A 13,673-nucleotide genomic window follows, 5' to 3' on the forward strand; every position below is an offset into this window, starting at 1 on the left:
TTTTTTTTTTTTTTTTTTATAGCAAAATTTCCTGCATTTTTTTGTGTGGATATAAACTAAAGGATTCATTTCAATTTTTTTCTTTTTTTCTTATTTTTATGTGTTTACATATTTTGTTCGACCTGCAGCTCCGTTTGCATAAAGTTTTGTGTGTAAGTGTGTATATATATAAAATAGGAATGTGTACCATAGAAAGCGGAGTAATAGAAAATAATATACAAGAAAGCGAAAGAAACGGAAAACACGAAAGAAGCGGGAAAATCCTTCTTTCCCCCGTATATTGTTCATAACACTGAAAATTGCCCACGCGCGTACATGTCCACACACTAATATATATATATGTACGTATGTATGTATACATGCACGCGTGCATATTTTTAAGATATATTCTTAATCACGTAGTGGGGGTGTTTACACAGTAGAAACACAATACATAATGTTTAGAGTTCTGTGGAACGAATTAGCAAAAAAAAAAAAAAAATGATAAGGCAAAGGCTTCTCAGAAATGGCATTTTCTAATAAGAGGAAATTAGTTAAACCAGAAAAAGTTTCGAATAAGAAGAAAAGCAATACATCTAATAAAAATAGGGATAATTTTAATGTAAAGACAGAAATAAATCATGTGAACAGTGATATTATATCAATCGATGATGAGAAGGGTTATGATAAATGTAGTAATGCTAATGATAGTAACATGAATGATAGAAGGAGAACTGGCAGAAATGCAAGGTCTACCCAGATGAACAGGAATGATTTAGATGATAGCACTGAATGTTTTAAAAATTTAAAGAAAGGAGCAGTTATTGAAATAACTGTATACAACTGGATGGTGTTTAGTGGACCAATAAAGTTAAAAGCACAAGAAGGAATAAATTTAATTGCTGCAGCAAATGCTAGTGGTAAATCTTCCATCGTATGTGCGTTAGTGTTCGGGTTAGGATATAACTCTAATGTTCTATCAAGAAATAAAGAATTAATTAATTTTATTAAAAAAGGAGAAAAAAAAAGCTATATAGAAATAGTGTTAAAATGTAATGAATTAAGTAATATATGTATAAAAAGAATAATGAATATTATAGACAATAAAGTTAAAAGTTTTTGGTTTATTAATAACACAAAAGTAAACTATATAAATATATTAGATATGCAAAAGGAATTTAATTTAAATTTAGATAATTTGATTACCTTTATGCCTCAAGAAAATGTAAGCAAATTTTCAAGGCTCACTCCTGAGGAACTATTTGAATGTACACTACTAGCTATTGATAAAAAATTATTGGATGATTATAACTATTTAAAAAAAATAGTACAAGAAAAAAAAGATGATGAAACTCGGGTTCAGATGTATGAACACGAAATTAAGGAAGAGGAAAAACTAGTAACCGATTTACAAGAAAAAATAGCGAAATTTGAAAACTTGAAAAGCATACTTGCTACTGCTAAACTGTACAGGGTAAAAAAGTCTATGTTAGCTATGAGTATGAAGAAAGAGCAGTTAAAAAAACTAAAGGAACGGATTGATACTTTAGTTAAAGAGAAAGATACTCATTTTAATACACTGAGATTTTATTTATCTGAATTAGAAAAATGCCACAAGGTAATAAATAGTTTGTCAATAGAATATACGGATAGAAAGAAAAAAATCAGAGAAGCAGTCAATGAATACATTAAGATGAAAATAAAATTCGAAGAAATAGAAAAAGAAATTTTAAAAGAAGAAAAGGTTATGGAGGATACTGTACAAAATATGTGTGAAAATAAGGAGTATATAAAAGATTTAGAAAAAAAGAAAAAAGAGGTAAAAGAAGAAATGCAACGAATTGAAGCATTTTTTAAAGAGAAACAGAAATATAGTAAAGATACTCAAAAGAGACAAATTTTGTTGGAAGTAGAACTAAAAGAATTGTCGAATCAGAACAAACAATTGTTAATGAAAAAATATACGTTACAATCTGAACACAACTCACTTGTTGACAAATTAAAGAAAAGACAAAATTATCAAAACATACAAGAAGAGAAATTTCTAAATAACATCGAGTTTACATTAAGAGAAAGAATTATGAACTATAAAAAAAACATAAAAAATATTGTTAAAACATATAATTTATTAAGTGATCACTTTCTAGAAAATTTAAAAAAAAAATATGATGAATCAAAGATAGCTAGCCAAAATGAATTAAACAACGAAATTATGGAGGAGTTATCAAAAAAAAATATTTTATATGGTCCTCTTTGTAAATATATTAAATGTATTCAGCCGCAGTTTGATTATGTGGTGGAATTTTTTTTAAAAAAATATTTCAATAGTTTTTTATTAATTCAAAAGGAAAACAAAGATTTGTTAGAAGCATTGTATAAAAAATATAAACTATCTGTAATAACTGTTTCAAGGGAAAATCATAAATATTGTTATGTAACATATGAAATGAAAAAAAGAGGAGTGGAATATTTTTTATACGAATTATTTGATAGCCCGGAAGTCGTAAAAAATGGGTTAATAAATTTCTTACCAATAAATATTGCCTTTATTGTAAGAGGAAATACTCTAAAAAATAAAGGAACAAACGAAATAAATGAGTTTAACAATTTTATGATAAAAGAAATTACAAAGCAGTTGAATGAAGATGTAAGTAGTTTGCTTTATTTTTGTGATAACAATGTGCATAGATACAAAATAAGTACATACGATAAAAATATTTTTATCGATAACTTTTCCTTTATTGATAAGAAATGCAAAATTCTATATTATATCAATAACGATGTAAAAAAAGATTTAAATAATTTAAACGAAAAGAAAGACAAATGTGAGGAAGAGTTACAAAAATTGCAACAAACTTTTCAAGAATTTGAAAAAACAAAAAGGGATAAAAATGATGAATATAATAAAATAATTTTAGAGAAAAGTGAAATAAATTTAAAAAAAAATAAATTCAATTTGCTTAAGAAAGAGTTAAACACGTTAGAGGAAAATTTGAATTTGTATTTGAAAGGAGAAAATGTAATTGATGAAAAACGAAATAGAGTAACAAAAAATATTAATATATTAAATGAAAAGAAAATAAACATTTGTGATACGTACTTTACTATATTAAAAGAACATAGAGTATATGATAAGGAGGTATTTACCTTATCACACAAGATAACACAATGGAAACGGTACTTAACTATTATAAAAAATGAAAATTCAGAGAACGAGGAAAAACATCAAACATTAAAAAATAGCATTGAGCTGGAAAAGACAAAATACACATCCTGCTTACATGATATAAACGAGTTAGAGCAGCTAATCAAAGTGCAAAAAAAAGAACTAACAAAAGAAGAGATAAATGCATTGAAAGATATACATTTGTCTTTTGAAGAATTAGAAAAAAAATTACAAGAGTGTTTAATACAACAAAAAATATATAATAATTTAGACAAAAGTGAAGAAAAGTATAACATGCTTGTAGTATCTGTCGAAAGACATAAAGAAAGTATTGAAAATAAAAAAAAAGAAATCCATTTTTTAAAAAAAAAATTAGAAAATTATGATAAACAAACTCAGTTCGTATTACCCAATTGGGTTAATCAAATAAATGAATATATTATTTTTTTAAATTATAATTTTCAAAAATTTATGAATTTTATAAATTCAAATTATGATGGTCGAATAGAATTAATAAAAAAAAATGATTTTTATGAAAAGTGTCAATTATTCATTAAAGTTAAATTTAAAACGAACGCCCCCTTTTTGTTATTATCCATATCGCATCAGTCAGGTGGTGAACGATCCTTAACAACCATGTTGTATATACTGTCAATTCAAAAGTTAACAAAGAATGGCTTCTACGTTCTAGATGAACTAAATCAAGGACTTGATCAAACTAATGAAAAGAGAATTTTTGAGTTGCTCTCCTGTTTGTCAAATCCCACCATGTACAAACAACATTTCCTTCATGATTACCAGTACAAATATATTAAAATTAATTATCATTCAAAACCACAATATTTTATATTAACCCCTCAAATAATTAAAAATATGTTTTTCAAAGATATTACCGTTCACTATCTCTTTAACGGTTTTGGTGTTCTGGACGATCAGTTTCTCGGCTTCTACGACTGAGCGTGGGGGAAAAGGGGGAGGGAACGGGAGCACGCACATAGCATGCGTTCGTGTATGTATGTATATGCACGTACTTATGTATGTAGGTGTAAACATTTTGACCTTCCCCTTTTTTTGTTCGCGATTTTGTGTTATGCACCCGATGAACACATGCTCGCTCGACATCTGAACGCTTTTACGTGTTACACTTTTTTTCGTTTTTATTAGCACTGTTATATATTACTTCATAAGTGCTCTATGAACTCTAAGCTATACGTATACTTTACACTGCATACTTGAGTAGAAAATATAACTATAGGGGTTTTAAAATAAGAGAAAATCGCCTTACTGATTCCTTTTTTTTTTTTTGTACTCACGTGGAATTTACATACATATGTGCATACAATTGTATGTGAACATATTTGTACGTGAATGTATTTGTATATGTTTGCACATATGTGCGTACAAATGAATTGTTTGACCTTATCTCGTGCATGATCAGTGTTGCTTTGACACTAAATATTTGCCACTGTATCGATAGTGTTATGAACACAATATGGGTTTATTTTTTTTTTTTTATGCACAAATAGTGTTTTACGTCAATATGTTGTATCCTTTTTTTTTTTTTTTTTTTTTTTTTTTTTAAATAATGAGATATAATTTTGCCTACAACAATATAACATCAAGTTGAGTATAACATATAGTAATTATAACATATGTTCATTCCTCTTTTTCACATTTGTTTATGGGCGTAGATATTTTCAGTAGTTTTAAATATAAAGGGGCTCCAAAAATTGAAAGCGACTAATTTTTCAAAAAAAATTAGGTACACCAGTCCGCATATAGGACATATATATAATACATATATATATACATATATATATGCATGTAGCAGTTTTGCATAAATGTTCTATTCGCTCCGTATGCTTGCGTACATATATTTTAACTATAATTTTATTTTAAAATCATATAGAGGACGAGAATTTTCGGCTAATCTTTGTAGAATGCAATTTTATTTTATTTTATTTTAAAATTAACGCTTTGCATGTAATTTGATTCGAAGCTCCAACTTGAAGTTTACTTCGAAAGAGGAAAAAAAAAAAAAAAAAATTAAGCGAAAAAAATTTAAAATAACTTAGCAGAAAAAAATAAAAATAACTTAGCAGAAAAAGGTAAAAATAATTTAGCAAAAAAGTAAAAATAATTTAGCAAAAAAGTAAAAATAATTTAGCAAAAAAGTAAAAATAATTCAGCAAAAAAGTAAAAATAATTTAGCAAAAAAAAAAAAAAAATCATCTTTCCTTTTGCATTCTTGTTAAAATAGCATAGTGCCTTTTTTTGTGGTAAATTTTTAAAAAAGGCGCATACTTTACTGTTTAAAAAATTGTACATTTTGAATAATGTAAGAACGAACAGGCGTAAATTTATACGTACAAAAATAAGGCACAAAAAAAAATATATATATATATATCTATATATATATATATATATATATATATATATATATATATACGTACTTGTATACTACATTTTCACGTACATATATATTGTTTATGTAACTACATGCAGCGTTCAGTTTGAGCAGAAAGATAAAATGTACATTGTACGCATAAGCGTAGCACATAAGAGAAAGGTATATAAAAATATATATATACGGACGGCTAGAAAAAGCCCGACGAGGGGTAAATTATGACCAAATAGTGGCAAAAAAATAATAATAATAATGATACAGTAGAGAATTCTTAGCATCAAAAAAGTATTCTTATTGATGATCTTTAATAACATAAATTGCTTAATTTATATATGCGTTTTTTAAGATATGTTGAAAGTTATTTTATTTTTTAATTAATATATACAGCATACATATATCAACGGAAGAACGTAAATATAATACATACATATATATATATATATATATATATGGAGTAGCCTACTGGACGGAACAAATAAGTTGTAATAGATTTGCTTAGTGGCATATATATATAATATACATATATGTAGTATTTATTATATTTACATACATATATACAACACGTACCCCTTTATATGTACACGTGTTTTCGTACCTGCTCGTCCCCACCTTTTTGATCGCATTCCTTTAAAGAATGGCAAACACATTAGTATCAACAGAAATTGTAAATAACATGAACGTTCAGGAAAAAGAAGAAATAAATGCAAAAATTTTTCCATTAGCTTCACCAGAATTAACAAATCAAATTTTGGATGTTGTTCAGAGGGCCACAGTATATAGACAGTTGAGGAAAGGAGCAAATGAAAGTAAAAAGAAAAAAAAAAAAAGAGAAAAAATAAAACAGAAAAAATGAGAAAGATTAAAATGAAAAAATAACAAAACGCAGAAAAAACTGCATCGTCCCTGTTTTATGGGGTGTCCAGTGACTTAAAAAGTTGCACACATATGTGTGTATATATGTGTATATATGTGTATATATGTGTATATATGTGTATGTATGTGTATATATGTGTATATATGTATATATATGTGTATATATGTATATATATGTGTATATATGTGTATATATGTGTATATATGTGTATATATGTGTATATATGTGTATATGTGTGTATAAATGTGTATATATGTATATATATGTGTATATATGTATATATATGTATATATATGTGTATATATGTATATATATGTATATATATGTGTATATATGTATATAGGGAGGCAAATCTTCGTACGTAAATACATATAAAGGAGACACCTAATAACTATATATGTTATCACTTCATACTTACTCTTTATATAACATCATATTTGTATATAATATTATCCGTGTTATGTAGCCGTTAAGAGTTTACACAAAGGTATATCTGAGTTAGTAGTTCTAGCCGCAGATGCTAAGCCGTTGGAAATCATTTCACATATTCCGCTAGTTTGTGAGGATAAGGTAAAGATTTTTTTTTTTTTTTTTTTTTTTTTTTTTTTTTTTTTTTACGTAAAATATTTTCGATCACATGAAGAAGGAAGAGTAGAGTAACCAATAGTTCGCTTGAACTATTTAAACAAGATCAAACATATTACAGTTTTGTTAAAATCATTTTTGTGATGGGTCTCATCATATTACTTTTCCAAATCTGTGCTACAGAGAACATTGTTTTTTTTTTTTTCATTTCGTATTTCCTTTTTCGTATTTTATTTTATTTCATTTTTTTTTTTTTTTTTTTTTTTCCCCTTTCTCCCCCGTAGAATACCCCCTACGTTTATGTTAGAAGTAAGATGGCGTTAGGTAGAGCATGCGGAATTTCAAGATCCGTTATAGCTACATCCATAACAACAAAAGACGGTTCTCCATTGGAAACACAAATAACCGAATTAAAAGATTTAATTGAGCAAATGTTAATATAAAATTGTTTAAGCTAACTTTAGATCTATTTTTAAGAATTGTATAAAAGTTTTACTTGGATTTATTTGTACGTAGATTGATACTGATATTTTTACTTTATTTTTAATTTATTTTACCTTATCGTATTTTTTTTTTATTTTTATATTATATAATTATTTTTTTTTTTTTCGCCTCGTCACCACCCTGTTATTTGTATGTATTATCATTTTGCCTTTTTTGTCTTAAGTATATGTTACATTATAATATTACCATTTTATTATAGAACATCCAAAGTGTTTTTGGAATAATAATAATAATTATTATAAAAATAATAATAATAATAATAATAATAATAAGAAGAAGAATAATAAGAATAATAAGAATAATAATAAGAATAATAAGAATAAGAATAATAAGAATAATAATAATAATAATAAAAATAATAATAAAAATAATAATAATAAAAATAATAAAAATAATAATAATTAAAATAATAATAATCTTTTTTAATTTTACTTTTAAACTAATCCCTTTTATTTTTTGTGCAACCTTGCGCATATATTTTAATGTATATAGAAATATGTACATAATGTAATATATGCGCATACAAGCATACATGATACATGCGTACATATATTATGCATACATACAAGCGTATATACATATATGTACATACATACAAGCATACAAACGTACTACCACGTATATCTTCACTTTTTCTTAATTAAAATATAACAGCAAAATACGCCTCCCCCCTTAAAACGTTTGTTTCTTTAAAAAGTCTAATGATCTACAATGATATATAATTTATATGGGTTGATATATATAGCAAAATATTTTGTAGTAATAAATTTTGCTTAAACATATAATACATAGAATACTCATATATATATATATATATATATGTAATACATTACTGTATATTACATATTCATAATGTTAACTACATATTCATGTTAAAGTCATCCTTTCCAATTTCTGCGGCCAAAAAATATTACTACTTTCAAAAAAAAAATAATACAAAATATAACGAAATATAACGAAATAAAAGAAGAAAAACGAAAGAAAACGAAGAAAAACGAAAGAAAACGAAGAAAAACGAAAGAAAACGAAGAAAAACGAAAGAAAACGAAGAAAACGAAAGAAAACGAAGAAAAACGAAAGAAAACGAAAGAAAACGAAAGAAAACGAAAGAAAACGAAGAAAAACGAAGAAAAACGAAAGAAAACGAAAGAAAACGAAAGAAAACGAAAGAAAACGAAGAAAAACGAAGAAAAACGAAATATAACGAAATATAACGAGATAATAAAATTAAATAAAAAAATACGCAGAAAAAAATAACCGAACGAGGACTGCAAAAAATAAAAGAATATTAAAAAAAATGAACTTAAAATAACTAAAAAAACGTAGGAAAAATAAATAAAAAAAAAAAAAAAATAAATAATTAAAAAAAATTAAAAAGTAACTGAAAAAATAAAACGCAAAATGACAAAAAAATAAGCGAAAAAATATAAAAAGAAAAAAATAAGTAGAAAAAAATTAAAACAAAAAAACTGCCGATAGTCCATTGGGGTTTCCAAAAAAAAAAAAAAATATGTTCAAATTCAAATTAACAAATTTTAAAACAAAAATGTGAATTTATCCAAATAGCTGCATGAATACTAATATATTTATTATATATATTACCATATATGTATGCATATAGGTATACATATATATTTACATCTTAGGGTATGTACATATATATATATATATAATGTAGCCCTTGTTTCTTCCATATTTTTTCTATTATTTGTTCAGTTTAGCATTATTATGATATATCTGTATATACATTTTATATATATGTAATACCATTCACTAATTTTTTATAATTTTGCAATTATTTATTTTTTTAAACTTTTTGTGATTGATTGTTTAAAATATACCTGTCATTATATATGTATATATGAGTATTTTGCATATACAATTTAAAACGCTTTATACCAAGCTGTAGGAGTGTCCATGTTTTGCGCCTTCATATATATATATATATATATATATATATATATATATATATATATATATATAAATACATTTACATATGTATATAAATTACATTATATGTACATGGCTATGCTACGTGTATGTAGTACTAATAACTCTACATGTTTATAGTGTACATATCGTAGCTCCATCTATTTGCTTAAGTTTTAGTGCTTACATTTGTGTTGTAATATTATTGTAACATATGCTACGATATGTTACTATATACATTACAAAGTGATACTAAATATTACTGTATCTTACCAAAATTTTATAAATTTTTTTTTGTACTTTTTCCATTAATATATAGCACCTTGTTACTTTTGCCTATTGGCATACTTTTCTTTTTCGTCCTTCCTTTCATTGTTCTCTTCTTTTTTTTGTTTTCCGTCTTTGATGTTTCTTTTTTTTTAGTGCATTATTCTTTCATTTAATCGTTATATTTTTCTTTTCCTCTTTTCACTATAAAATATAGAGAAAATATACGTTAAAGTGTCTTTTACTGCTACTTCCGTATGTTGTGTTTGTATGTGTATATGTACGTATATGTACATATATATACGTATATATATGATATGTACTACACATATATATCTTCCCCCTTCATACATTATTTCTTTATTCATGGTATATAATGCGCAGCAATAATTCATACTTGACGTATTATAAATAAACATTTGTTGTAACGGAGCCAATATGTTTTCACGTACTTGCGGAATTTTGTAATTTTTTCCCATAAGTAAAATACACACACATTATACCCATAGGTCTGTATATGTATGTATGTATATGTTTGTATATGTATGTATGTACATGTATGTATATGTATATATTTTTTTTTTCTTCCGCATTTAAATGTTTTGAAAAATGAAAATATCGATCGTGTCTTTTTTCCTGGCGCTTATACTTTTTTGCGCTTTTTTGAAGACAAGATATTTTGATTTTTTTATATCCTATCGTGAAAAAATCAATGAACACTTTAATGAAATATTATTATATTTCAATATATTTGAAATAAAATTCCCATCCAGTTATATAAATAATGAAAAGTTGTTAGGTTTACATGTACAAGATATTGAAAAGGATGCATACAAAATATATCCTATTTTAAAAGAATTAAAACAGAAAGATTATTTTCGAATTTTTAAGGTTAATTTACATTTGAGTTGTAAATTTTTAAAAGTAAATGAAAAATGTAAAGAATTGAAAAAGTGTAATGTATGTGAATGTGAAAATGATGATATACCCTACAATTTTAGAACAAACGAAATAGAAATAATAGAAGACAAACTATCCAATGAAGATTTAAAAAAGACATTTACAGAAAGTAAATTATACAAAGACATATTAGGAATATATGCACCATCAAATGAAGGCTTCATTTCTTACGTTGATTTAGTATTCAACTCTCCCTCTTTTACGGACTACGAGGGCAAAAATATATGGTTAGTGCACGATATATTAGTTGAAATACATAAATGAATAGTGAAAGCGCATGACGGATTTGTGCACACTTGTTTTTTATTTTTGTAACGTTCTCACGTTTATTTCTCCATTTGTCAATCTATTTGTTCACCACTCCATTTATTTCTGTGTGTGTATGGACGGAGGCCAATGAATATTATGCGACCCTGATGTATTTATTTTTTTTTTTTTTATTTTGTCCTTCCATTTTGCCGCTTTTATTTTCACTCTCCTATCTTCCCTCATCTTATCAATTCATCATTACTATCATTCATAATTTTTAATTCTTTGTCAAATTGACCATTTGTAGGAATATGATTTATAAAGAAAACTGTTTTCAACATTCCGAAAATGAATGTAAAGAAATGAATAGTTTTTACAAAATAATATCTGGGATGCAATCAAACATAGCAGTATTATCTTCGGAATATTATTATTTGAAAAATGATTTTGTTTTTGGTGAAATGTACAAGGATAATTCAATAAAGAATGACTACTTTAAGAATATTAACTATGATTATAATATAACATTTTTTAAAGAGAAAATAGCGTTACATCCAGATAGAATTGAAAATTTATACTTTACATTTGCAATACTTTTGAGGGCTCTGTGCCGTCTGAAGTCGCTCTTCCGGCAGTGCAAATGCAATTCGGGTGAGAAAAAAAGAAAAAAGGAAGAAAAAATATGCAAACAGAGTATGTGTTTGTGCACATTTAAACAGCATAATTTTTTTTTTTTTTTTTTTTTTTCATTACACTCCTTTGAGTTCGTTAAATTGTCTTTTAAGTGTGTGTCTTCATGTATTATATGTAACATTAACGCGTCTGCGCACGCTGTGGATATATGCATATATGTGTATGTATATATTTTTATACTCGTACTTATGTATATATACCCTTGCATATATATGTTAATATAAAACCCTCCACCTCCACCCCATTAAACATTACTTTGCACCTTGTAGGATTTGAGGAAAACGATAAGGAGGCTATTAAACTGTTAAATGATTTATTAGAGCAAGGTTATCATTCATGCTTATCTGAAGAGTTCCTAGAGCCAATATTTCCGACACATGGAAAAGAAATATTGTCAAAGTTTATGAACATAACCAATATCTTAGATTGTGTACCCTGCGTAAAATGTAGACTACACGGAAAGTTAAAGACAACTGCTTTGCAAATTGCATTAGTGGTAAAAAAAAAAAAAAAAAAATTGCAGCCAAAAGGAAACATATATAACCTCATATGTGCACATATAAGTGCTTATATATATATATATATATATATATATCCGCATGCCGCAAGTTGAACTGCGTGTTTTTATCATCTTACACGTCGTTGTTCTTTAAAAGGCACTGTACTAAAATGATAAAACCGTTAAGGTTATATAACATTAAAATGCTTGTTTGTTAATATATAAAAATACATCCTTATGTTTGCATTTTCCTATTTAGGAGGGAGTAAGTTATGAACACATTGGGTCGTTGGAACGGAATGAAATTACGGCTATAATCAATGCATTATACTATTTTGCAGACTCCATATTAATTATAAACAAGTAAGTCTTACCGAAATACGCATGTACTATTAAATATTTTCGTGTTAAGTGGTTGTTTTTTTATCCTTCCTCCCGTGTCCGCATATTGTTACAATTTTTTTTTTTTTTTTTTTTTTTTTTTTTTGTATTATGTTTATTTAAGCGTATTATTAAATGTTTATTTATTTGTTTATATGCTTAACTGTTTATATTGCTTAATTGTTTATATGCTTAATTGTTTATATTGCTTAATTGTTTATATGCTTAATTGTTTATATGCTTAACTGTTTATATTGCTTAATTGTTTATATGCTTAACTGTTTATATTGCTTAATTGTTTATATGCTTAATTGTTTATATGCTTAAATGTTTATTTGTTCATCTACATTGTTATTTATTTACCCACTTACTTCTTTTCCCGTTGGCAGGTTTGAAGAGAGGCTGAAACTGAAGAAGGCATTATTTATTTTTTACTTAATCTCATTTTGTCTCTTTCTGTTTTTAATAATTTATTCTATAATTTTTATAACCGTTAGAAATCACAATAAAAAAAAGAAAAGAAAAGTTCGTTAGCTCCGTCAGAAATTACAATAAAAAAAAGAAAAGAAAAGAAATATTCATTTTCTTATGGACCCCTCTGTTGACGTTATATGAAAATCGTAAATGATTTATGTGCACATGTTAAAAAGTTACAGAAAAAAAAAAAAAAATATAATAATACAAAATAAAATAATATAGTATTATATAGTATAATATAAAATAATATAATATAGTATTATATAGTATAATATAAAATAATATAGTATTATGTAGTATAATATAAAATAATATAGTATTATATAGTATAATATAAAATAATATAATTTGAAATAACAAAAAATAAAAAATAGCTAGCTATAAACATTTGACAAAATAAAAAAATAAATTATTTTTTCAGAATAATTTTCCCGTATTATCTTTTTTTGTATTAAGGAGGGAAATATACTTTCACATGTTATGCACGTTGTGAATGGTTTATTTTAATTTAATTATAATGAGGGCGTATACTATTTATTATAAGCAAAATGCAAAAAATTCGAAAAATGCTCAAAAACGACTTTTATTTTTTTACAAAAACGTACACATGTTCCGTGTAAATTCGTACGTGTATGTAGTACATACATACATAAAATTATACACGTGCATTTATCATTATGCACGTATATATAATATATACCTT

At 25.6% G+C, this 13,673-nt stretch overlaps 3 protein-coding genes across 3 annotated transcripts; all 3 read left to right on the top strand.

Annotated features, from left to right (window-relative positions):
• Positions 1-505: 505 nt before the first annotated feature.
• On the top strand, positions 506-4,102 carry SMC5 (structural maintenance of chromosomes protein 5, putative; the record flags this gene model as incomplete). Its single annotated transcript, XM_029005024.1, has 1 exon — positions 506-4,102. The coding sequence occupies one exon, from the start codon at positions 506-508 to the stop codon at positions 4,100-4,102; it is 3,597 nt and encodes a 1,198-aa protein (XP_028861654.1).
• Positions 4,103-6,186: 2,084 nt separating this feature from the next.
• On the top strand, positions 6,187-7,454 carry PmUG01_09033100 (splicing factor, putative; the record flags this gene model as incomplete). Its single annotated transcript, XM_029005025.1, has 3 exons — positions 6,187-6,358; positions 6,893-6,996; positions 7,296-7,454. The coding sequence occupies 3 exons, from the start codon at positions 6,187-6,189 to the stop codon at positions 7,452-7,454; spliced, it is 435 nt and encodes a 144-aa protein (XP_028861655.1).
• A 2,866-nt stretch (positions 7,455-10,320) lies between these two features.
• On the top strand, positions 10,321-13,027 carry ERO1 (endoplasmic reticulum oxidoreductin, putative; the record flags this gene model as incomplete). The annotated part of the gene is made up of 5 exons (XM_029005026.1): positions 10,321-10,898; positions 11,228-11,571; positions 11,883-12,109; positions 12,372-12,475; positions 12,883-13,027. 5 exons carry the CDS (start codon positions 10,321-10,323, stop codon positions 13,025-13,027), a joined length of 1,398 nt encoding a protein of 465 aa, XP_028861656.1.
• Positions 13,028-13,673: the final 646 nt, after the last annotated feature.

This window comes from Plasmodium malariae (assembly GCF_900090045.1).
Source record: "Plasmodium malariae genome assembly, chromosome: 9".
Taxonomy (NCBI): domain Eukaryota; phylum Apicomplexa; class Aconoidasida; order Haemosporida; family Plasmodiidae; genus Plasmodium; species Plasmodium malariae.